Source organism: Diorhabda carinulata, chromosome 5 (assembly GCF_026250575.1).
Source record: "Diorhabda carinulata isolate Delta chromosome 5, icDioCari1.1, whole genome shotgun sequence".
NCBI classification, from domain to species: domain Eukaryota; kingdom Metazoa; phylum Arthropoda; class Insecta; order Coleoptera; family Chrysomelidae; genus Diorhabda; species Diorhabda carinulata.
Window position 1 is genome coordinate 23,330,930 of NC_079464.1, and position 25,716 is coordinate 23,356,645.

The window sequence follows — 25,716 nt, forward strand, 5'->3', positions numbered from 1 at the left end:
GCTCATAACTAAACGGCAAAGATGTACAGAATTATTAATGTTGGACCAGAATAAGTCCGTTTGATAGTACTATGAAAAGGGTTTATGGCCGAAAAAAGTAGGTTAAAAATTACGTTATAATTTGATTTGAGAATAAAATTCATTATCATAAATTTTAGTAAAAAAATAAAAATTCAATCTTCAGATTATAATTGGAATTGGTAATCAAAATTTAAGTTAAAATTAAATTTTTACCAATGCCGAAGAAGTGCTTTACAGATGTGTTGTATACATTATTTTTCTAATTATTGTAGGTGTCGTCCATTAATATAGGAACTATAAAATCTATTTCACACGATAATAATAGAAAAATACTAAAGAATATCTTATTTATTTAAAATTATTACCACAATACGGTCTTTTCTCAATAAGTAAATTTTTCTTTTAGAAAATTTAAGTATTATTAATTTTTATGGGACAAACTAAATGATTTAGACTTCTTGGTAATATACACGATACTATCTCATCAAAACAAGTTTGTTGTTATATGGAATAATGTATATGGAATATTAATAATGATTAATTACATCAAACAATTGTCATTTGATACTGAAATGTAAAAAAATAACATGGTACTCAATGGGCTTTCCACCGAAGTCATAGTCATAGTTGTCGGCTTCTTTATCTGAAAATTAACTTCTCCATAATATGTTCTGTTTCAATGTATTCGTTCTCAACTTTTGTCACATTCGCCGAAATATTTTTCCAATGTACATGTACCCCACAAAATGGTTTTTCTCTCAATTTTCTCGCATCATCTAATTTAAAAATTATGGTGCCAGCAGCTATTTCATTCTTCACCAACGCCCATATTTTTTCTATTGAGTTTAGCTCCGGATTATAGGGAGGTAAACGTAAAATTAAAATATCATGTTCTTCTTCGAAAACTTCAACTATTATATATGTTTTAAAACCTACCTTGTACATTTTTGTAATTGTATATAATTCAATTTTAGTTGCTTTCATAAGAAATATTTCTGTCAGTAAGCCACTTCGGCATTGCATCTACTTTTTTTGGAATTGGGAATGAATTTTTCTTTCCACAACCACAAAATTTGTATTGTTCACGTCGTTGTGATATTCTTCGGTTTTCATTGCCGATTTTCTATTACGTTCACCAATACGTTTCACCGAGGCACCCAAAAAATTACACTGTTCTGCAAACTGCTCAGAGGAATTTGTAGGGCATCCTATTCTTTTTCTATTTGCATAAATAGATATACAATATGATTTGCCGAGTTTGACTATGAATTACTTTATTGGAACAACTCATGGTTCCAGATTTTGTTTGAATCAAGAGATTTCAAAAATAAATGAACAAACATTTTAACGTTTGGAAGTGAATATGAAAATTAAAAAAATAATCTCACAATCTTCAATTGCTAAACCATTCAATATACTAACAACTGAAATATTGTTGAAAATTCGATTTTCTGTAACGCCACTTGACTATACATCAAACTTTATCGAGAACCTTTCATACATACCTTACTGTCAAGAAATTTAATTCACTGCTTACACAAATTATTGTCTAGAAAAGTCAAATTGACGATAGTACAATTACTAAATATATTAAATACCTACTATAACTAGAAACTAAGAAAAAGTTGACCAAAGCGAAACGAAAATCACAGCACTATTAATTAGAATATTCCCAGTCAGAATAATCCGAGTGGATGAAAGCGCAAAAAGTGCTTTAAATTCTTAGGATCGGTAGTAGGATCTTATTTCAAACGTAAAATTGTGTTCTGCATCAGTATGACGTCTGCTTTTCATCACATAACAAAATATGTAAATTTAATAAATGTATTGTATTAAATATTATCGTTTTTAACAAGTAATGATAATAATCAATTTATTTTTCACCATTATTAAATACCCTATAGGGATGGACATTTCGAATCCACGTCTTATACAAAGACGAAAACATCGCAACAATCCATTGTCATCACAAATATCTTTATTAAATATTAGATTCGCCGTACCAAATATTCCGGCTTTAGCATAAACCAAGTTGCATCCCTTGAATATGAATAGAATTAAGATTAAGAAAAGAATTCAAAAACTTGGTTAAAAGTAACATGGGACAAGAACGGCTCTCGTAGTTGTATATCGTCGTTATTAGAAAGAAATATGCGCAAAAATTGCAAACTATGCCAAAGATAAATTTCCAGCTAATCCGAGAAATTTAGTATTGAGATGATGGAAATAAAAATTTTTTATTGAGTTTCTGTGTTTATTTTATTCGATACAAAATAGCTCATGCTCCCTAGCTCAAATCCTTGATACGCCCTTGTTCTCTGGAATGTCAAAACAATGTATCCTTAGTAATAGATCATTAAATTCTAGTTTAATTAGTTAACGTTGTCATAAATAAAAAAAAATCCTTCTTTTAAACAAGATTGTTTTATCATTTGAAGCTAATTGTAGATATAAAATCATCATACTAATATTCAGTACAAATAGTGAGTATTGTGAATAAATCTAAAAAATTTCTTCACAAGTACATATACTATTCCACCAGTTAATATATAGCGAAAAAATAAGAGATGGAAACAAATCATAGGGCATATATTACAATCAAAATATTTGAGTAGTCTAAAATCAAGGACGCAAATAAATGAAACAAGTGATGTTATATACAATTGTTATTTTATTTACATAGGGCAAACATAACAATATTTGGAAGGTAGATTAGGATAAAATATTGACTAACTTCAAAATAACATAATGCATAATAATTCTAAATATACTTTTTTGACACAGAAAAAGTTTAGACATTCTATTATCCGAATTTTGGTCATTTTTCGATGAATAATAATCTATTGTCTGACATTTAGATAATACTCCTGAAGAATAAGCATGCGTGGCCCGCCATCAGCCAACTGCCTATTATCCTGGGTCCTGGGATATTAGCTAAAATCCCAACTTGTCTATTGATCTATGTTATATATATATATATATAAAAAACTGTATTACATACTAAAATTTCAAGGAAATCGGGCGTATGCAACCCAAAGTAAATAATTCTCAAATGTTTTATATAAAAAGAAAATGAACAACGAGAAAATTATCACAGTTCTAAAAACTTGTGAGCCGTTAATTTTTAGCAATCTATTTCTTTTATTCATATACCGTCTAAGGACCGTACAGGGTTAAATGTTATCGTTTTAGTTTAAAAATGGGTACAAATACAATTATTGTGTTACATGCTATTTTGGTGATCCCCGCAGGGATACTGGTACTAATTTATGAAATCTGAATCCTAAGTTTTAATTTACTCGAATTCAAAGATTCGGTTACTTACATATTACTCCAATAAAAACGTATTAAATAGAAAGTATTACTCTATTTGAGAAATAGAATCATTTTGTTGTATAAAGTCCATGTTAGTCGAGTCAATGAAGCCTTTGGTTGGGAAGTCCTCAAGAACAGCTCCGATTTTGATGAATTTTTTTTAAATTTTGTTTTTTTATATTCTTTAGAATCAGGAACCTCTTAGAGCGGGGACGGAACTATTTATATTGTTTAAACAATATCAACGATATTTATATAAAAAATTCATTTTGGTCTCTATTTTTTTGTAAAAAAATCTCCATATATTAATCTTATTGTAACAAATAGTTGTTACAAAAAAGTTTTTAACAATAATTTAATATAAAATAAAAAAAAAAAACATTTATGTGTTACCTGCATACGCTACAAATACTTCTTTTTGCTTACACATATGTGGACGAGGATCTCTTTAGTATGTTTTTTCAATATTATTTTCGATTAAATTAAGAAATAAAATTAGAGGTTTTAACTTCAAAGATATGAAAATTACCACAAAGATACTGTTAAATTTTTATTGATCATTAGCAGTAAAATCAAAAGTTAATAAAACTGCAGTCACTATAAGTCCAAATTTAATTTTCCAATATTTTCAACAGTATATTAGATATTTACATAATAATTATGGCACTAATGTTAAAGTTGTATTTGATGGATATAGTAATGGAAGTGTCTGAGAGAAATCGTAGATTTATCGGCAATACATTTATTGATTATTTATTTGAAGAAGACATGCCTTTAAACACAACGAAAGAGAAACTTTTAGGTAATAGCAAAAATAAAAATAGATTTATTAATCTTCTCTGCAAAAAACTAGGCGAAAATAATATTGAGTGGAGACAAGCTGAATGTGATGCTGATCGATTAATTGTGCAATCTGCTATAGATTGTTCCTCTCTTCAAGTAGTTGTTGTAGCTGAATATATTGATGTGTTAGATTTATTGATGGCTTTAGCACCTGATGATAAAGAAATGTTTTTTTAAACCACTAAAAAATAATATCTTGCAACGAGCTTACCCAACAAAAACAATATTAGAGAAATATCCAAATATTAACAAAAACCATCTGTTTTTTATTAATGCATTAATGCATACTACATCCGCTTTCTATAACAAAGGAAAAAATAGCTGAGAATTTTTTGATTGAAGAGCACAATGAAGAAGTGCTTTTTAATGATGGTATTGATTGTATTCTAACAATGTATGGTGCTAAAACTGCCAAATGCTTGAATGAACTGCGATCTAAACGTTTCATAGCATTAGCTTCAAAAAATAAAAGCGTACAATTAATACAATTAATTCGTTACCTCCGACAGAAGATGCAGCAAAACAATATATTAAAAGAGTGTACTTACAACTTCAGCAATGGAAAAATAATTCATCGATACCACCTGAAGAATGGGGTTGGCACAACCAGCAGCACATGACATCGTTTTAAAATTGATATTTTGCTTTTGCATAACAGGATGCGGTTCAGCGTGTGGCTGCAGGCTGCAGGCTGTGGTCTTCATTGCTCACCACCCACCACTTGAAGAAGATGAAGAAGTCTCCGAAACGCGAAATGAGAATGAAAATTAAATGTACTTTTTTGTATATAAAATAATAAATTTTCTATGGACAATAAAAAATTTACGTATATTTTGGTCCACAAATTAATTCCATGTCATTACTACACAGAACAAACTTATAGGTAATTGTTATAACATTCATTAATATATTTACAAGTTTTTAATGGATATTGTATAGTAGAAATTTTTTTGTGCATAAATATCACAGATATTGTTTAAACAAGATAAATAATTCCGTCCCCACTCCAAGAGGTTTCTGATTTTAAAGAATATAGAAAAATGTTCTTGAGGACTTCCGAAGATTGCCTGTTTTATGTATTCATTGACGCGACTATGTATCTATATAAAAAAAAATAATAATGATATTGAGATATTTATCTAGTTGCAGCCAATGTTTCAAAAAATATTTTTATAATGACCAAAACTGGAACAAAACGTAAATAAAAGGATTGTTCATTAAATTAAACCTAATATAAAAATCATCTGCCACTCGTATGTATGAATTTTGCACCGAATAACTACCGCGACTTCCTCTCACTTAACAGCCATCGATGGATGGAATTTCTTTCGCGGACGCTTGTTCGCTTACCTCTCGCCGATGTCGTCGTCGTGGTGTTATTCACCGCCTCCTCGTAAGCTTTTGCCGAAGGAATCGAAAACTAGGTGAACAAGTCAGTCGCAAGTCCGTCATCAACTCTATCCGCGGAACACAGCGACGCGACCAATTTGACGGTTCACTTGTTATCAAGGACACGAGAGTGAAGTAACTTTGTGCGATTTTTTTGGAAAAATTCCACCACCCGCAAAGGGTTAATTGTGATATTCACCGTGGTGGAAATGACACGTGCTTCGCGTGTGATTGTATTCCATATGTTCGGTTGCTGATCGTGTGTGATATTGTTGTTTATTGTTTATTTTGTGTGATAATTTTTATGTGTCGCTTCTGGGATTATTCCTTTGGATTAACGTTTCCTGCCGCAACATGCTGGGAGGTTATTACGACAGGAATCCGTTACTGAAGGGGAATTTAAATAGGTAGGAGTTTTCAATTTGAAACATATTATATATTGAATGAATTCGTTCAACTTTGCTCAAGATATCGAGAAGCTGTGTTGTTTAATTGGTTTTAAAAATCCAAAATTTTACCTTGCCAATTTAGTATTTTTTTTTTTCATTCGGAAGATAATATGAGGTATTTTAACAGCATTAACCATTGAATAGTTTGTGTGAGATAGTGATAATGTACCGCTCTTTACAATGATGATGCATTTTTATTAACCAGAATACTTTCGGGCAACTATAATAAGGCCGCACATGTGGTCAGCGTGAAACTAGAAATATAATCTAAAAAATGTTTTATTCTGCATACAATTCAATAAAAATTTAAATTTCGAATCAGTGTAACAAATGGTTTTAAGTATTCCTACAAATACGTTCAGTATACCGATCATTGTAATATTTCTATTCCGAATTATTATCTTGGGACATAAAAGAATATACGGGATAATTGGAAAATGCAAGTTGTTTTCTGGAGCCTAAATAACTTATGTAGGTAATTTATGTACGTGTACAAAGTGAAATGTTTTTTTTACAGTAAAAAATTAGATAATTACAAGCTTATCTTAAAAATATTTGATATCTACCAGGCATAGTAATGTAGTAGGAGGTAGATCTGCAATGATAATCAATTCTAGATAAAATGACGCTATAATTAAGGTTTTTTGTTTTTTTTTAATACCTCTCAAAATGAGTATAGTAAATACAGAGTGAGTTTTATGTATAGAACGCTTCCATCATCTCGCAAACGGCTTGTACGATTTTTATAAATTTTTGTGCGCAAGGGACTTGTGATATGATTGTTGTCAGATCTTTCCATTTTCCGGAAAAATAAAGAACTTTGTTATTTCAAATGGATCACACCATAAATTTTGTGTTTTTAAAAATCCTTAAGAAACACTGATGATTTTTCATGTGATATACCTAAATGCCATAATTTTGGAGTTATAGCTACATTAGCGTTAACTCAGCCAATGTTACAATAATTATTGTACATTTAGAGGGCTACGATTGAATAAACTCGTTCAATTTGAATATTCTTTATTAATTTATGTGCTAATACAAATCTCATAACAAGGTCTAGTGTCTAAGTTGGAATTTCTGGAACCGTTGGCGATATTCATACTGAATATACTGTCTATACCACCACTACACCAACACTAACAAGTATACTGTCTGACGCGCGTTTCGATAACCAAGTTATCATCTTTAGAGACTGAAGGTAAACTGTGTACAACCAGTGTAGTGGTGGTGTAAACAGTATATTCAGTAAAGTCTAGTGTAAGTTCAACGAAACTGGTGCAGTAAAATCATTATCCAAATCATGGCGCAGAAAATCTACAACAACTGAAGACTTTAAATGTTTGTGTCATGTTAGAAGTAGATCCACATTCGTGAAGTAGAAAAATTACGAATTTTGAAAATACTTACTTGGATTTGGAAATATCAGAGCCAACTCAGGTATAACTATTTTCCAATAAATTTAAATAAGCCGGACCATTCAATTTTCCCTCAATGAAAAAGGGAGCATTTATTTTGTCGGTTATTATTCGAGTCCATATATTCAGTTTTTCGGAATATTAGGTGTGGGATTCACGCATCCAACGAGGATTGTTACGTGACCAGTTTCTACAATTAGGCCGATTTACGTTTCCATTAATAGCAAAAGTGGCCTCACCGCAAAACATAACATCACTTAGAAAATTTGGATCGTTTTGATTGTATCATTTTTCCTCCATTAGGTCTGCAAACTCTTCACTTCCATCAAAATCGTCATCTAACAACTCTTGAATCAACATTACTTTGTATGTAAAATTCTCATTACGGATGTTTGGGAAATATCAAGTTCCCTGGATACTTAACTAGTACTCAAGCGTGGATCGTCTGAACCAGTTTCGTTAAACTTTTTCACTAATTTACTGACAGTAGATCTTTTTATGGAATTTCGGTTAGGATATAAATTATTAAAGATATTACACGTTTCTTGTTGACTCCGACGCCTATCACCATATCCTAACATCATTAAAATATCAACTAGTTTTTTGTCCAGATAAACGATCCATTGTGACTTTCCATAAACTTCAACAATTATAATTTATTGAAACGTCAAATTTTTTATTATAGCAATTATACTAGATATTATTTTAACTTCAGTGGAGATAACGCAAATGTAGCTATAACTCCGAAATTATGGCATTTAGGTATAATGAACATCAGATGAAAAGCAACAAGTACTTCTTAAGGATTTTGAGAAGCAAAAAATATACAGGATGATCCATTCGAAATAAAAAATTTCCTTATTTTTCCGAAAAAATGATAGACCTGACAACCATGTAAATACCAATATAATATTACAAGAACCTTGTACATAAAAATTTATAAAAATCGTAACAGCCGATTCCGAGATAATTAAGGCGTTCCATACATAAAACTCACTCTGTATATAAATACCTACCTATTTAAAATGATTTGATCAACCGGTATCTAGCTCAAATCACAATAATGAACACAAATATTTTCAGAATGTCTATTTCTGTGAATATAATAATTTAGCAATTTTGAAATAAAAGAATTCAATTTATGAAATAGTATTTCAATGTCAGGTAACATACAGCTTGTCTGTTGGGTCTAAGACATTTTCTATAATGAGATTAAATACGTGGCATAGCTGGTTTTGATACCGTTTCTATTTTAATGTTGTTCTAATGTTCCATATTAGTCTAAAAATATCGTTAATAACTCAATTAGAAAAGTACTTTATTTCAATATCATTTTACTTGTTATTCCAAAACTAAGTAAATATCTTCTCGAAACAATTACTTGTTTATAAAAAATGTATGTTAATTTAGATTATCACCCAATATTAGGTATAACATTATTTTCTGTTTAAATGTTTTTACGCGAATTATTAGTTATATTATCAAATCTACACAAATTAAATGTGTTTTCGAAGTACTTATCTAGACATTAATAATTTTTATTAATGTCTAGAAAACATTTTTGTTTGTTTTAAAAAACAGTTATAACTAAAAATACTAAAAAGAATATATTTCATATCGGGTTTTATAGTAATAAATTATTTGATGCAGGAGTCACTTTATCAACATTGATAATAGTTTGAATCTTTCAATAAAATGATTATGAGTATAAAATTTGGTTAAAACAATAATAAATTCGTGATATTTTCATTTGCAAAATATATCTGTAATTTTCCAATTGTGGAATGATTAGAAGACTTTTACAAAATTAGAATATCAAGAGTGTACAATGGGGAAAGAATAAAGAATGAACGATTGAACCATTCGAGTCACATAATGTAAAAAGTAGAAAGTGATAGAGTGTAGAACAAAAAGGCAATATACAAGGAGAGAGAGAATGCGTTATTGTTAAAAAATGGTTTACAATTTGTTGACAAGAGCTTGGAAATAACTAAATACACTATTAAAATGAAATCTAAACTAAAACTATAATTAATAACGATATTTCTTTTTAAAATGTACAACATGTGAAAATTTTTTATATGGGTGATTCCGTTCTAACTGTGATTTTTTGTATTCAAAATTTCAAGATTTTAAAATTTAACTTTTCTAACTTTTTTATGCATATTATTCATCTATTTTACTGTAAAAATAAAACTCTAAGAGGAATTTACTACAACTTCAAAGTATCACGAGCAAGACACAAATGTCGGATTTTGAGTTCCACGGTACTGACTCATTTATCCACGGTACTGACATGGTAACTTAAGATATTAAACAACAAGTGCATCAATTTTCCTCAGTTTGATCATAAACATTAGAATTTATAAGGTAATTAGTTTAAATCATTTGTTACGACAAAAAAAATTAATAATTTATCGGTAAATTCTAGGAATGGACATGACACGGTACTGACATGGTAACTTAAGATATTAAACAACAAGTGCATCAATTTTCCTCAGTTTGATCATAAACATTAGAATTTATAAGGTAATTAGTTTAAATCATTTGTTACGACAAAAAAAATTAATAATTTATCGGTAAATTCTAGGAATGGAGATGACACGGTACTGACATTCAAGTGATGTAGTATAAGTTTTCTTTAAGTGGCAAGTTATATTGTATAAAAATAATGTTTAAATATCTTAAGAATTATTCAATTAACACAAAATTTTTATTAATTGATTATTAATTAATGACTAGTACAAAAAAACAATACAGGACATTGAATATCACAGTTAGAACGGAATCACCCATATGTAATATACATTACATGTATATATTGGCAAAATCGAACCAGATCTTAGAAGGAAACATACGGCAATCCTAAAATATATAATAATTGGTATTAAAAATTAAAATTGACATTAATCTAGGGTGAGAAATGCTCAGAACTGGACATACAAGTAGAAGGAACTTTCCAATGAATATGCCTTAAAATTCTTGCAAAATATTACAGATTTGATTTCAATTGGCAAATGATTCTGCATTTTTTCACATTGTATAGTATTGAGCTCCGAACTAATTCTGTATGTGGAGCAGGGAGATAAAGATCTTGCTCCGCTTTCCCAACTGGATAGCTGTGTAATGAAGTTTTTAAAATAGGAGATGCGTACTTACAGATTCAAAGACTTAGAAACTTACTAGAAAACTTACCTTTGTATCCTTAGAAATTTTCTTAAAATATAAACTGTCATTTGTCATTAGGTACCGTCATTTACAAAAACAAAAACAACTTTATAGAAAACTCCATTTTCATCTTATCGTAATAACATAATTCACAAGTTATAAATAGTACAAATAATACAGTTTGGAAAAACTAAATGGCAACATAGAGATACATTAAAGCTCTCAAGAGCGATTGAATTTTATGCATTTTGAAGAAAATTATGTAAAATTATATGAGTCAATTATATTAAGTCAATTTTCACAGGCCTTAGTACGTGTACTTAGGAGGAGTCTTTAGTTTCATTATTTTTTTTCTGTCAGTTTTGATTGTTCAAATAAAAAACAATCATGAGGAATAATTTTTCAACTATCCTTTCCTAATAATCGCTATTTTCTAGAATGGCATAATTGGGACCTTAATCTTCTGTATATCAATCTGACACCTTCGAGAAATTCAAAATGGCCACATTTTGCATTTTGCTTCGATTCTGCAACACATCTGATTCGGTCTTTTGAAGAACATTTTTAGAGCTTAATTTTTCCATTTATTTTTTCTACACTTCCGCGTGGCCACTACCATTATACAAACAGCTAGTTGTATATGCCTGTACCAAGCTGGATTTTTTGGAACTGTTAATGATATTCATACTGAACACACTGTTTACAATACAACAACACCAACACTCACAATTACACTGTCTGACGCGCGTTTCGATAACGAAGTTATCATCTTCAGAGACTAAAGATAAACAGCTACCTCAATCTCTGAAGATGATAATTTGGTTATGGAAATGAGCATCAGACAGTGTAATTGAGTGCTACCTATCGAATAAAATTTCATTACTTATCACAATTTTTTAAAATTTTTGCACTTTTTCTGCCATTAGATGATCAAAATCAGACATACGGAATCACAACCGAAACTTCGACTTGTGTAATTGATGATAAGTTTTTCAATCGTATCAATTTCAACCAAGAAATAAGATAGACCTAATTTAACCTAACATAGACAATAATAGAATATCGGAATATTAAAATATCGAAGATTCTTAACTAATGATTTGTACAATGAAAGGAAACCAACGAATAACAAAAAGTAACCTAATACAGAAAAAGTAAATATAAATCCATAGATGACCTTATTATCTTTATATGTAATTAAAAATGAAATCAAATTTAAAAAATTACCTTGTAAGAAACAATAATAAAGGTTGCTGTTGAGGTCATTCCAAAGTATCAACCGAAAACTATTATAGTCATACATCATTTCACTTAAACACATATTCAATATTCGAAAATATGAAAAAATATTTAATATGCAAAATATCTTGAATACCATAACTTCAAACATACATATAATTATAAATTAGGGTTAATGAACGTGGGTCAAACATTTAAAACACCAGAATATTTTTAACGTATTTAGGATCCTCGAAAGATGTTTACACTATTGTACAGGTTTTTTTTGTTGGTAAGTACGGTGAATTAGAGGTAGATTATTGAAAAAAATATAATTTGTCTCTAACCTTCTTAGTTTTTGATATTTTGCATATTTCGATGTGACAACTTTTGACAACACCATTCACTGAAATTCCAAGATGACAAGTCACTTTTTGTTGAGCTTATACCTTCATATTTTATTGTAAATAAAAGCATTTTATTATGGTGTGATTTTTTAAACATTAAATTTCTAATAGATGTATGTACATTTGAAGCTTTATCTGATCTTGAATAAATTATTACTATTACATCATATAGAAACGTATGTAGAAATGATGATTAATGCCTCCAATTAATAGAAATTCGATGTTGAGAGTTTGACCACATAATCAATGTGCTCCAATTAAAAAAAGACCTTAAAAATCGAACATATTGTTAGAAGCTACAGAAAATGCAACTATTCTAACAGGTAAATGAATTGCGGTCATAATGTTAGTTTCAAAATTTTGAATTATGGCAAAACACACCAATATAAGAATGAAAACGAACGAAACCGATCCCGAATTTCGGGTTCTCACTCGTTGATGAGCAGATTGTTTTGGACAGGTGTTTTCTTTCGACGCGACAATCACATACATCTTGGTAGATGTAACAGATTAAACTTCCCAACTAACATGCTACAATTTACTCAAAATCTACGAACCTATCTCAATGAAAACTTCTCAAATAGATAGACTAGAAGAAAAGGCCCGATTGAGTGGTCAGCATGATCACTGAATGTCATCTCATTGGAGGTTTTTCAAGGGTTGTTATTTGAGAAACAAAGTCAAAGCTAACAACAGCTCCGAGTTTCAAAACTCGAATAGTATTTCATTAGTTTTTGCAACAGTTACAGAATAGGACACACCGTTAGAAGTATTGGACCTACCCTCTGTATGTTAAAGAAAAAACACAATCAAATATTTTTCTATTGAGTATGCCTACTATTATGAAGAAATTGGAAAAGTGAGAACTAACCAATATGTAATTTAATGACAAAACTCATTGAATGAAAAGAAAGTAATAAATAACAATTCAATAACATGTTAACAAGCCTCTGAGTGGAATAGTCAAGCAATTGATCCTTTCTTGTATATATTGATCCATCTGCTAGTGCCGTAGCGACTCTCATTTTTAGCTCAAAATCGGTTGACACGATTGTGAATGCTCTAGTATTGAAATTCTATATGTTTATAATTGAATTTATATCAGGAGAGTTGACTCGCAATGTATGGGATAGATGATGGATAAAATTTGGTTCGATGAAGATTTGATCAGTCATATTTTGCAATATGGGAGGAGCTTTGCAAGGAAAAAGAAGACGGGAAACTCTTTGTTTTGAAAAAATTGTTTCCAATTTGTAGAAAAGAGCTTCTAAATAATTATAAAATAAACAAACAACGAAATAATTACAACAATTAAGCAAAATCTGAATATAAAGTATAGACACGAAAAATATAATAAATATTACTCTTCAAAATGTACATTGTGAGAATTTTCATCCCTAATATATAATGCAATATTAAAATATGTATTGTTAAAAAACAATATCAACATCCAAACCAGTGTGTAGAATGCTCAGAATTAAATATTAGTATTAGAATATACAAGTCGTTCATATTCCAAAACATGCAAGTTCCTGCGAAATCCGGGAAAAAATGTTGTTAATTTCATTTCAATTGGCAAATGATTGTGCATTTTTTCGCATTGTACAGTTGTTAGCCTTAGCCTTACTCCTAACTAATTCTGAACGCGTAATAGGTAGATAAAGGTCGTGGTCCGCGTTCCTAAGTAGATAGCTGTGCAACTGATTCAAATATGAATAAGGGGGTGTCAATATTTCGAATCTTGTTAGCAAGTCCCGGCAGTGAGTCCTACTGTTTAGTCTGAGTAAATATCTGATAGCTCTTTCCTGTAATTTGAGGATTCGTTGAAATTGAGTCGTACAATACGTACCCCAGAAGGGAAGGGCACATCGAAGATGCGACTCAAAAGGAGCATAATAAACTGTTAAGTTCCTTGGACGCTGATCTTACCTAAAATCAGCTCTAAGAACTTTACAGATTCAACGATGTCAAATGTCAATGGTAGCGTTATTTAGTACAAAAGTCTGCTATTTTTATATGACAGAACTTTAGTTTTAGAAAAGTTTAGGCACAGAAAATTAGAATCGCACCATGATTACCCTGGTTACCCCAAGAGAAACTAGTATCGTCTGCATATAGACATGCTTTACCACTGATGCCTAGATAGGCAATGCTGTTCATAAACAAAAGAAACAAAATAAGGACTAGTGTTTGAGACACACCACATTCTATGGGTTTCATTTCCTCCCTACAACAATACGGGAGCAGCTTTTCAGGGAGAAATACCTCTCTCTTATCCATAGAAAACAGACAATATGATTCCTAGGAAGTTGTGTAGAGATCCGTAAAGGTGTTCTAACACGTAAATTTAGAGTCATTAAATTGTAGGTGTCGAGGTGGAATGTAAGCTCAAGACTTCCTACGTCTGTTGGTTAGAATGCCCCACATCGTATAAAGTAGTAATTCTTGTACGATTTAGTTAAGAAATTTTACGACTTGGCATTACAATAATAAAAATTAAAATTATCACTTCATTCAACAAATTGTAAAATCAATATTTGTAAAAAAATTGATACTCTAAATCAACATCAAATTATCGGTTTTGTTTCATAAAAACATGTGTTGTACATTTTAAGTAAAAAAATCAGGTTTAATCAAAGAATTATAATATCCAGGAGGCTAAAGATTTTTGACGTTGTATAATTCGAGTTAAACTCCAATTCCATTTTAAATCTATACACTAGCGGTATGTACAAGGATATCTAAATCACTTTCACACTTTTTCCTACTAAAAATTTGAAATATTTTTTAAAACTATGAGGGTTCATTGAAAAGTTTCCGAGCTCTACCCGAAGATGTCAGCACTTGTAAATATAAATTAGAAAATATGTTTACTCATTGAGAGATTCTTACTTACAATTTAGCTATTTTGGATGCTTAGTTTCTGGTTGACAATCATATAAGTAAATTTGGGCAGCTGAATTCAAACATAACTGTATCAGCTTGAGATGACGACGAGCGTTGGAGAGAGATTGAAGAGGCTATCGGCATATCAGAAGAATGTTTTTGCAATATATTGACTAAAAAAACATAATGCGACAATTTTTGTGAGTTGGGTGTTGTTTTTGCTCACTTTCGACTACAGACGTATTCTAACGCGGTGTATGCTAAATGAATCGGATTTTTTGCGTCGATTCATAACTTCAGAAGAAACCTTGATCCACAAAAGGCAAAGACGGTTATATGTGATAATGAGATAGCCATGCGATTGTGTTCATCTACTATCTTCAAAAAACTAAAACAGTAACCGGATTTTATTAGACATCATTGCTTGATAAGGTCAAAAGAGACGAAGCTTCTTCTTCTTCTCTTCTCACCTTCTCACATTTCGTTGATCGCCATGGCTAAAATACATGGATTGACTTCAAATTTGTTGACCACCCACCGTATTCACCAGATCTGCCCCCTCGACTTTTTCCTGTTTCTTAACTTGAAACTTTCACTTGCGAGAACGCTTATTTTGAGGAGAAAGACTGCAACTCTTCTTTGAAAGAGTAAGGAAGGCAGAAGCATCGCCGAACTTATAGTCTATATTGAGTATATAAATATATAAACTTTTCAGACAACACTCGTACATATAGTGGATGGAGGCAAGTGGAGCTCGAGTGACATCTTTTCTCTGGTTGATGGGATGACCCATATTGTTAACTGTAGTACGTTTTTGAAATAAAGAAAATATTAAACTATAAACCTCTTTCAAATTTTGCATTTATGTAAATAGAATTATAAACTATGAATGTGTTTTGTGCCTGAAAGTATTTTTTTATTTATGATACTTCGAAGAGAAATGTAATACTACCGCGAAGTGATTGTGTTAACTTTCTAATACAATACAGTTGAAATAACTTTATAATGTATATGCGTTGTCGGTACAAAGGTGATGAATTGTTTATTTGAACACATTAATCTTGTCGTAGAATCAACTTTTATAATGAAAGCGAGCGTAATTATAATATAAATGTAATTATAATGTAAATTTAATGCCTATGCAGTTTGCGAGATTTCGTAGAAGAATTAATTAATTAAAATTTTGTACCTTTCGTTTTCATGTCTTATTTGATTAATATTTTATTAGAAGTACAGAAGAAAACTGCCAAATATGTGAATTTATTATATAGGTCTGCTGTTCGTAGAAACAGGAGGTAAATTTCTACGTGAAATTATCTATCAATTCAAATATCAACCCAAAACTACAAAATCACTAATTTTCTTGTGATTTTATCTCTTACCATCTATACTATACTATACCATCTAAGTGTAGAAATCTTATCGTTCAAAACCCCATTTTTTTAGAAAGTACTTAATTCAAACATGTCATTGTAGTAACCTCGAGATTTGTGAATGAATTCTAGATTGATTTTGCATTAAGATGTTAAGAGTTCTCTCCAAATTGTCATTACAGTGATGAGAAATTTTTGTGATTCAAAATGGAAAATAAAAAATAATAGAGGAATTCTGCTACTATTAAATTGAAGACTAAAAGTCGTACTAAATGATGCATGTAAAGACGAAAGGCAAAAAATTCTCCTCTTTACATAACCTCATCAAGTATTAAAAAACCTTTACGTTTAAACCTCAATTATTCCAAAATCCTGACGAAATGAAACTATTGGATATTAATTTTTAGCAAATTTCATTTCTGAGAGTAAAACAATGTTAAAATGACTGCAAATTTTCTGTGAATTTCTACAAATTTTTGATTAATTTATTTATCCAAAGGCTGTCTATAAGGGTTTCTCCATTATTCTAATGCGCCAATTAAGGACCTGATTTACATTTTAAGTGTACTTACTGAGACTAACTACAATATAATTTTTAGTGTATAATACAAGTAGTACAAAATAAATGCATAACAAAACAATGTAACTTAAACAGGATCAAAAAATTGTATCTTCTTCTCTACAACTCTCCGTTAACTGTTAGACTTATAATAAATATATCGGCATATTTTTCTACTACATCGCACATCCGTTCAAATAGTGTCATAAGTCAAAAAAAAACATACTATTGAATAATAAGCGTCTGAAAGTAATATTATTTTTTACTTTTCGGATAACTACTCAAAAATTGACAAAGTTACTGCAATACTAACTATCGACATGACATTATTTGAGATAAGAACTTTGAGTACAATAAAAGATAATTTCTAATTTCTTGAATAATGACACTATTTGAGCGGAGAAGCGACATGACCTACCTAACTATTCGATTAGCTTTTTTGTTCCCAACTATGCTATCTTTGTCAACATCAACAACATCAACAATTGCCTTTTCCACGCTCTTGTTATCACGTCCTTCTTTATTAATACTTGGAACTTATTTATTTTACGGTCCAGGTTTGTGATTGTAATTCAATTGTACAATGTTAGTTTGGCTTGCATTTCTGCAGTATAATTATGTGGTAGATCATGTCCTACATCGTACAATATGCAAACCATGGCTAAGAGAAATGGTTAATTCGTATTTTGCTAAAATCCACTATTTCACGTACCATTATATTTTTTATACATTTTCTTATATCTTGAACTTGGTTTTTATTAATAAATAGAAATAGATAGCTTCGAATTGTTGACAATAACGTTTTTGTTGTTACATACCAGCGTTCTCAATATAAGTACTCAGTAGCGGATTTACAGATTGGTCGCCTGTAGACTATTCATCTTTTGCCGCCTTAAGTGACCTCTCAAATTTGAAACCTTAATTCACAATTATTCAAACTACATTTTTTTCACTGCCAAGAATTTCGAATAAAGTTAAATCACGTACTGCTTTTAAACTAAGGTAAAGTATGTTTTAAAACTATTCAACACTTATTAAATAAGAATAAAGTTTACAAAACGAGTAACGTGGATGTTTACGAGTATTTTTCATCAAACTCACAGTTTAACAAAATCATAATTATATCCTACTATGCAAAATTAGGTCTGAGTCTATGCATAAAATGGTTAAAGCTTCTCTCACCTGAATAATTTTATGCTGACGAACACAGAACAACACGAATTAAAAGTTAGTAGCTTTGAAAGTGTACGCGTTCCTGAGCTAATTCCGATTCTAAATCATTGGTGTACATATTTTCCAGGAAAATGTCTTTTCTGTTGGAGCCGATGGTAGAATTTCACTCTACATATATTTTATAAGAAATAAAATTTCTAGCTAAATCCGTTATAGGCCTCTTTGCTGACTAGAATATGAAACAATGAGAAACGTATTAACTATGAAGTAATCACTAGCAGGAATATCTTCCTCAAGTTTTCCAGTAAACTTTTTTTTGTTGCCTTTTTTTTCATTTCTCTAGTATATACTTTCTTTACGCTTTATTCCATCGCATTTTCTTCAAAATACATGAAATTTTCTATTTCCAATCTCATGAATCGAAATAAAGCATGCGGGACAAAATTTGCCGCCCCTCGAAATCTTCTGCTATAGGCTACAGTCTACTCAGCCTGCTGGTAAATCCCCCACTGTAAATCAATAAATAGATGTTTCACAGTAAAATTCTATTACTCATATTAATACGCTTTGAAGCTATTTTATTTGTATATATATAGGCAAATTGTTGTATTATGTTAATTATTTAATTTTTATTGATAAGTTATACAAAGAGCAATTAAGCAATTTTTCAACTTAACTTGAGCCGGCTTTAAAATGATACCAACCAAAATTGAATTGACTTCAGTACTATTAGGTGTGGGAGTGTTGCTTTTTTATTGTTTCCACTAATAAAGAACTTCCCAAACTTTTTTCTCTTGTAGACTTGTCTCAGAATATTACTGGTTCAAGTAGACCCTCTGCTGATATATTTATCAGTTCTTTCGATCGAAAGGACTGACTTTCGTGTTTCAACTCGTTACGATTTTTAATACGTTGAGATAAGGATGCGCCAACTTGAGAAGGGGATATTTCAGGTAAACGAAAAGGTAGTCCCAGTACATAATACAACTCGGAACGGATTTATTGAGAGTATTTCCTGGAATTTTGTCCCTAAACCACTTTGTTTAGTCCAAAAATTAAAACTTAGTATTTATAAATCCTCTAAATTACATTTTGATATTTGACATTTGCGGAAGTGATAATTTGTGAAAATCCATACAACATAATAACATAATCAGGCATATTTGCAATTGTTTAGATTAGGTTAGTCAAATAAAATAAACGAATGTGAATTTGCGAAACAAGTCTCTTATAGACACAAAATGTAATGTTTTTTGTTATATGTTCAGAATGTAAAATGTCTTCATAATTAAATTCCCGAGCTGCACAATCTTCCGTCAAGAATTGTCTAATCTTCATAACAACCACGATCACGAGTTGGCACTTTGTAAGAGAAGTAAACATTTTTTGGCTGGTAAAATGACGATTTGGCACAGGCCACCGTGTATCCCCAGGACTTCATCTGGACCACTTTGGGAATCAATGCGCTTTGCTTCATTTCGTCTTATTTTTAATTACAAAAATTCCTCATTGCAATAATTATTGTATCTCTTATTTGCCATTTTTTCTTCGTTTTATACTACCAGTATATTCAGTCATTATTGTGGCAATTCTTTTAAATGCAACTATACTAAAATTGTTCGTTTGAACACAGCGTATTTATAATATAAAAAAATTATTATTGAGAAGTCTAATTAAAAGTACTCTAAAAATATAGAAAACAACGAAAGTGTCGAAGATTATAAATTACCAAAAATAGACGATACGAAAAAATCAACGAAACATATTCTAAACTATAAATATCATAAATGAAAATGTGGGCGAGCCACCGTGACTTAAGTAGGACATTGTGTAAAAACTTGATATTCATATTTTTGAAACCAAAGAATTCGAATTATGTAATGGCGGCTTGAAAAATTCCGCTAATAAATTTATATTCAAATTTCAACTCCAAATTGAAATAGTTCCAGAGATGATAGCATTGTACCGAATATCTTTTATAATAAATATCCTCTCAAAAATCAAATGTAATTAGGAGTTTGGTCTATTTCGGCCAATTAAAATAAAGTGAGTTGTCCAACGAGCTACTATACTACATAAATTGATTACTTCCGTGTCAATTGGATGATTTAAAAAACGTACTTGTTTAGAAAAGAAGGAAATATATTCATAGAAATTAAAAAATATTACATTTTTATTGTTTTAAACTTTGTTTCAATTAAATAAATTTTGCGAGGTTTATTTTTTAAAATTTTTTCAAGTCAGTGGTGAATTCCTCATTTTTTTGTTTGTGACAATTATTTTCAGAACTATTTTGTATCTTATATATTTTGAAGGAAAATAGAATTAGCTGATATATCTATAAAATGAACGTTTAATCACAATTAAACATTAATTGTGAATACGTAAATTCTGAATTAAGTACTCGTGGCTAATTTCGTGAAATTTGAGTTTCAGAAGAAGTAGTCTAAAGGACTATTGAGAACCAAATTCTCTATTTTTATAACCTCCAAAACTCCAAAATGTACATGAACTCCTATCATCAAATTCAAAATCACGGCTAATTTTGTGGATTAATTTAAAAGGAATTTCAATTTTATACTTCAAAACATTTCAAGGATGAGCGTGCTTCAGCAAAAGAGGTATAATAAATTAATATAATAAACATATGTATTCACAGACCAATAGGAAACAATATTACCATCATGAGTTTCGACTTATTGGTTTACTCGCTAGGGTTAATGACAACAATATGCCTTTGAGTTATCTTCAATAAGCATGTGATTTAGATCACATTATAATAAAAATTATTAACTCGATCTAAGTCCATCCTCCTTCGGGAAAAAATTGCCTTGTACCAACTTAACAATACTATTTCATGTGAAATCAATTTATTTTTTCTCTAAGGAGTCTATAGTTGAACCACGTCCCAACCTTTTAGAGTCGCGCTCTATATTCAGAAAATAGTACAAGGTAAAATCCTTATCATAAAAGTGATGTTTCAGTTTTTGGGAAACTTGTCTTTCTTTTGAGACCGATTGTCACTTGAGAAAGCAACTGTTTCTGCATTTGTTACTTAAAAACCCAATTTGATGGGTAGTATCTTTCTATGATCTCAGATAACGTGGGAAGGAGTGCAATTGAGCGATAATCCAATGCTTCATTTTTATCTTAGAGTATGCCAAACTTCATTAAAACTGATTTTTTGACGAATCACTTGTATTAAAATAAATCTTGCTATGGAAGCTATAATACAAACTTTTCTTGTCATAAACTGCTATTTAAAATAAACTGCTGTAAGGCTCAAATTATTTACGTTTTTATCGATCAATATTGAAAATATTTGAAGAATCGAAAACAAATATGTATAAGTCTGTCTTCAGTCCTTGATCGTCACTTAGACATATTGACATTTCACTTCACTGCTTTTGCTGTACTTCAATAGTTATTAAGTTGGTGATATTCATAATTCATTACACCAACAATCAGTGAAAGTTAAAATCGAATGATTGCAGTTTTTAAAATGATCGACTGAAAATTGTAGTCGCTATAAATATTCAATAAATGTCAAAGTAATTAGTTACTTGTAATTAAAAATTCAAATGATCCTCCTGTCTTTCGATGCCTGTTTAAAACAATTATCTATTTCTATTATTTTTAATGTCTAAATTGCTCTTATTTCCCTTTATAGTTTTTCGACGGACTGAAGTTAATTAACGTATAAATATTTAAAAATTTTAATTTTGAATCAATTATTCCTTTGCCATGCCCTTGACCCAATTGTAATAAAATATTACCAAAGATACCGTTTTTATTTTTCAACATATTCTCAATTATTCTCATCCAAGTTCTAACATTTCTAATGTGACTCGAAGGAGAGACTCTTCAACCTCTGTACACCACTGATTCACCGCACATATGCCTTCATTATTCGAAGAAAATAATTTACCACTCAATTGATCTTAATTCATGTATTGTTACTGAACTTGCAGGAAAATTTTTCTTGTCTTGTCTATGATATTGAATACATTGTTACACCACCACTACACCAAGTTTATCTTACCTTCAGAGACTGAAGGTAAGATAAAATCTAATGAATTAACTTTCCTGTTTTATATTGAATTTTCACATAAATAAACCTTCTCTCGCGAAAATTAATTTCAGCGGGTAAAACTCCTTGGAGGGAATCTGCACATTCATTCCTTGACTTCTAAACTATAGAGTGAGCTGTAAGGAATTGGCCCTTTGTCCCTATTTAAGCTACATGTAGTAATTTCAATGCTTTCAAATGTATCCAACAATTTATTATTGTTTACATTTTTCAACAATTTTACATTAATAATATTTATGTCATGATTATGACTGGCAGCGTGATGGGCAATACCTGATTTTTCGGTCCGTCCATATATCAAATGTGCTCTTTAAACCGAATAATAACGAATCTCTTAGTCTGCCCAATATAGTTTCAGTCACAATCACCACAGATAATTGTATCATATGTACCACTCTTTTCCAAATTTGGCATTTTATCCTTAGGATTGGCCAACAATTGTTTTAATGTATTGTTGGATTTATAAACCTATTTAATAACCACTTTTCAAAATAATCCTTCCAATCCTCGAAATCATTCACTACACGATAAATAGTGCGTCTTGTTGACACGTTGTTTCTCCCAAAAATTTCACGTAACTTTCTCATCGTCACAGTAATCGATTAATTTTGATAAAATATTTTAACGATTGAAACTCGAATATATTTCCATAATAAATTTGCCATGTCTCTACTTCACCAACCTTCTCGGTGGACAATTGTATTAATAATGTAAAATTGTTAAAAAATGTATCCAATAATAAATTGTTGGAAGTATTTGAAAGCATTGAAATTGCTAAATGTAGGAAAATCTTAAGTAGGGACGATTCCTTACAGTCTACTCTATAATTTAGTAGTCAAGGAAAGAATGTGAAGATTCCCGACAAGGAGGTTTTCCCGCTGGAATTAATTTTCGCGGGAGAAGGTTTATTCGTAAGAAAATTTGGTATAAAACAGCTAAGTTAAGTCATTAGATCTCTGTTTACCTTCAGTCTCAGAAGACGATGACTTGGTTATCGGAACGCGCGTCAGACAGTGTATTCATAGTCTCAATTTTTCTTATCGAAGATCTAGCATTTCTATTGCAACTCGAAGGAGGTACTGTTAAACCTCTGCACATATGCCTTCATTATTCGAAGAAAATAATTTACCACGAATTTTTTTTTCATACTTAGAAACAATCTCTCGTAACGTTGGAACTAAATTGGTATAGTAAACTCCGTAAATGTATCTCCTATTCGCAGGTACTAAAATTACGTCTTAAGAATGTCACATTACCGTTAGCATCTTGAATTTTATTGACAATGGTTAGGTTATCGTCGATATTTCCCCCCTTTATTCTGCATTTCAGTCTCTATATTATAGTGATTGATCTATGACTCATCTTTTGTTACTGAACTTGCAAGAAACTTTTCCTTGACTAGTCTATGATACTTTAGAATACGACTGTCTTCTCGAGTTTGCTTATGTGCATCTGTTAATATCATAGTCTGCAATTTGATCTAAGGACAAATAATTGATTTCATTTATAAATGGGTTAGAGATGGAGGATAAAGTATAAATCTACGACATTACAAGTGACTGGAAAAATCCTCTGGCAGTTACATTATTATACGTTTTTTTTTTGTTATGATTCGACACTGGCTTGCCTTGAGGCAAACAACTTTTATTTTGCGCGGTTGTCCATGTTTGTTTTTGAACTCGGGTCTTTTTGATAAGCGAGCAGAGGCCGTGACACTGGCCACGTAAATTTAAGAATGTTCAAATAGATTATGAAGCTACTGGAATGTAATAAAAAATTGTCGAAAAATAATTCTCAACTTCAAAATATTCATTACCATAATAATTAGTAGAAACCTCCTGATTCGGTTAAGAATCAGATTTTGTGACTATTTCTGAAGTCCTACCAGTATTCAATTTCCTCAAATTTTCATTATTAAATTTTGAATAATAATTGTCATATTGTCAAAACATTGAGACTTCACCGAATAAATAAAAATGTTGAATAACAACAATAATACAGGGTGTCCCACCACGAATTAAAACTATCTGTATATGGCAAAATACTTGAAGTAAAATCATGAAAATTTCTACATTCCGGATATGATGTTTTTAACTAAAATATTTTCAAAGATAGCCGACTTCCGGTTCTGTTGTAACTTTTTTATTTTAAATTGAACACCCTCTATATTAATACATTTTTAAAGTCTACGTAAAATTTTAGTATACTTTTGTCTAAAAACTTTTTTCGAAAAATGCATACTCTTTGAGCTATTAATTTTTTGTAGAAAATTTGACCGTTACAGACCCGTATAAATTATTTTGTTACGAGGATACCCTTAAAGACATGGAAATGGTTTCTGTTTAGTTGCTTTTAGCAGGGTCAGACGTATTTTAACCTAGGTTGAAAATTTATTTATTTTATACAGGGTCTGTATAAAAAGTGTTCAAAGTTTACCTTCATAAATATCAAATTTCTCTATTTTTTTAAATAGAACAACCCGGTTTTTTCTATTTTAATGCATTCAGGGGTAAAAAATAAGGCAAATTCATGTATATTTTCCTATACCTAAACCTCACCGTTATCTAGATATTAAATTTTTTTCTAATTTTTTTTGTAAATTTTTAGAGATGCAGGTGTGCTCTAAATTTTATTTTGACTCGTTGATACAAGCACTAGGAAATAAAAAAGTATTTTCCCTATCTTGTCAAAGTCTGTAGAAAAAATCATCTGTTCTTGTAACAATCTTCGTTATTAAATTGGGAACGGGTCATTGACTAATGACAGTTAAATAAGTGTCATTAATTAAAAAGCCTACTAAAAGTGTACATAAAAAATTAAAACGTGTTAAAAAATACAATAATAATTTAAAACCTCAAATATTCCGGAAATGACTAAAAGTTGGATTAGGAGGATTAGTAAATACAATTCGATTTGACAGACCTTGACAAGATAAGGAAAAATACTTTTTCATTTCTTAGTACTTGTATCAACGGGTCAAAATAAAATTTAGACCACACCTGCATTTCTAAAAATTTACAGAAAACATTTAATATCTGGATAACTGTGAGGTTTAGGTATACAAAAGTATACATGAATTTGCCTCATTTTTACCCCTGAATGCATTAAAATAGAAAAAAAGGGTTTTTTTTATTAAAAAAAACAAAGAAGTTTAATATCTGACCTTGCTAAAAGCAACCGAACAGAAATATTTCCATATCTTTAATGGTATCCTCGTAAAAAAATAATTTATAAGGGTCTGCAACGGTCAAATTTTTTACAAAATAATTGTTAACTCAATAAGTATGCCTTTTACAAAAAAAGTTTTCAGACAAAAGTGTACTAAAATTTTACGTAGATTTAAAAAATGTATTAATATACAGGGTATTCTATTTAAGATAACAAAGTTACTGGTAGAACCGGAAGTC

At 30.3% G+C, this 25,716-nt stretch overlaps 1 protein-coding gene across 2 annotated transcripts in view; it reads left to right on the forward strand.

Annotated features, from left to right (window-relative positions):
* LOC130893603 (AF4/FMR2 family member lilli) overlaps window positions 1–25,716 on the forward strand; it is a 513,028-nt gene that overhangs the window by 31,582 nt on the left and 455,730 nt on the right. Inside the window, exon 1 of one of the 2 annotated variants that reach the window (XM_057799826.1) lies at window positions 3,148–5,975. The exons of the other annotated variant lie outside the window; for it this stretch is intronic. Coding sequence (XP_057655809.1) covers window positions 5,923–5,975 — 53 coding nt within the window. The 5' untranslated portion in view covers window positions 3,148–5,922. Of the gene's footprint in view, window positions 1–3,147; window positions 5,976–25,716 lie in introns of those variants that run through there. 2 annotated transcript variants of the gene reach the window in all.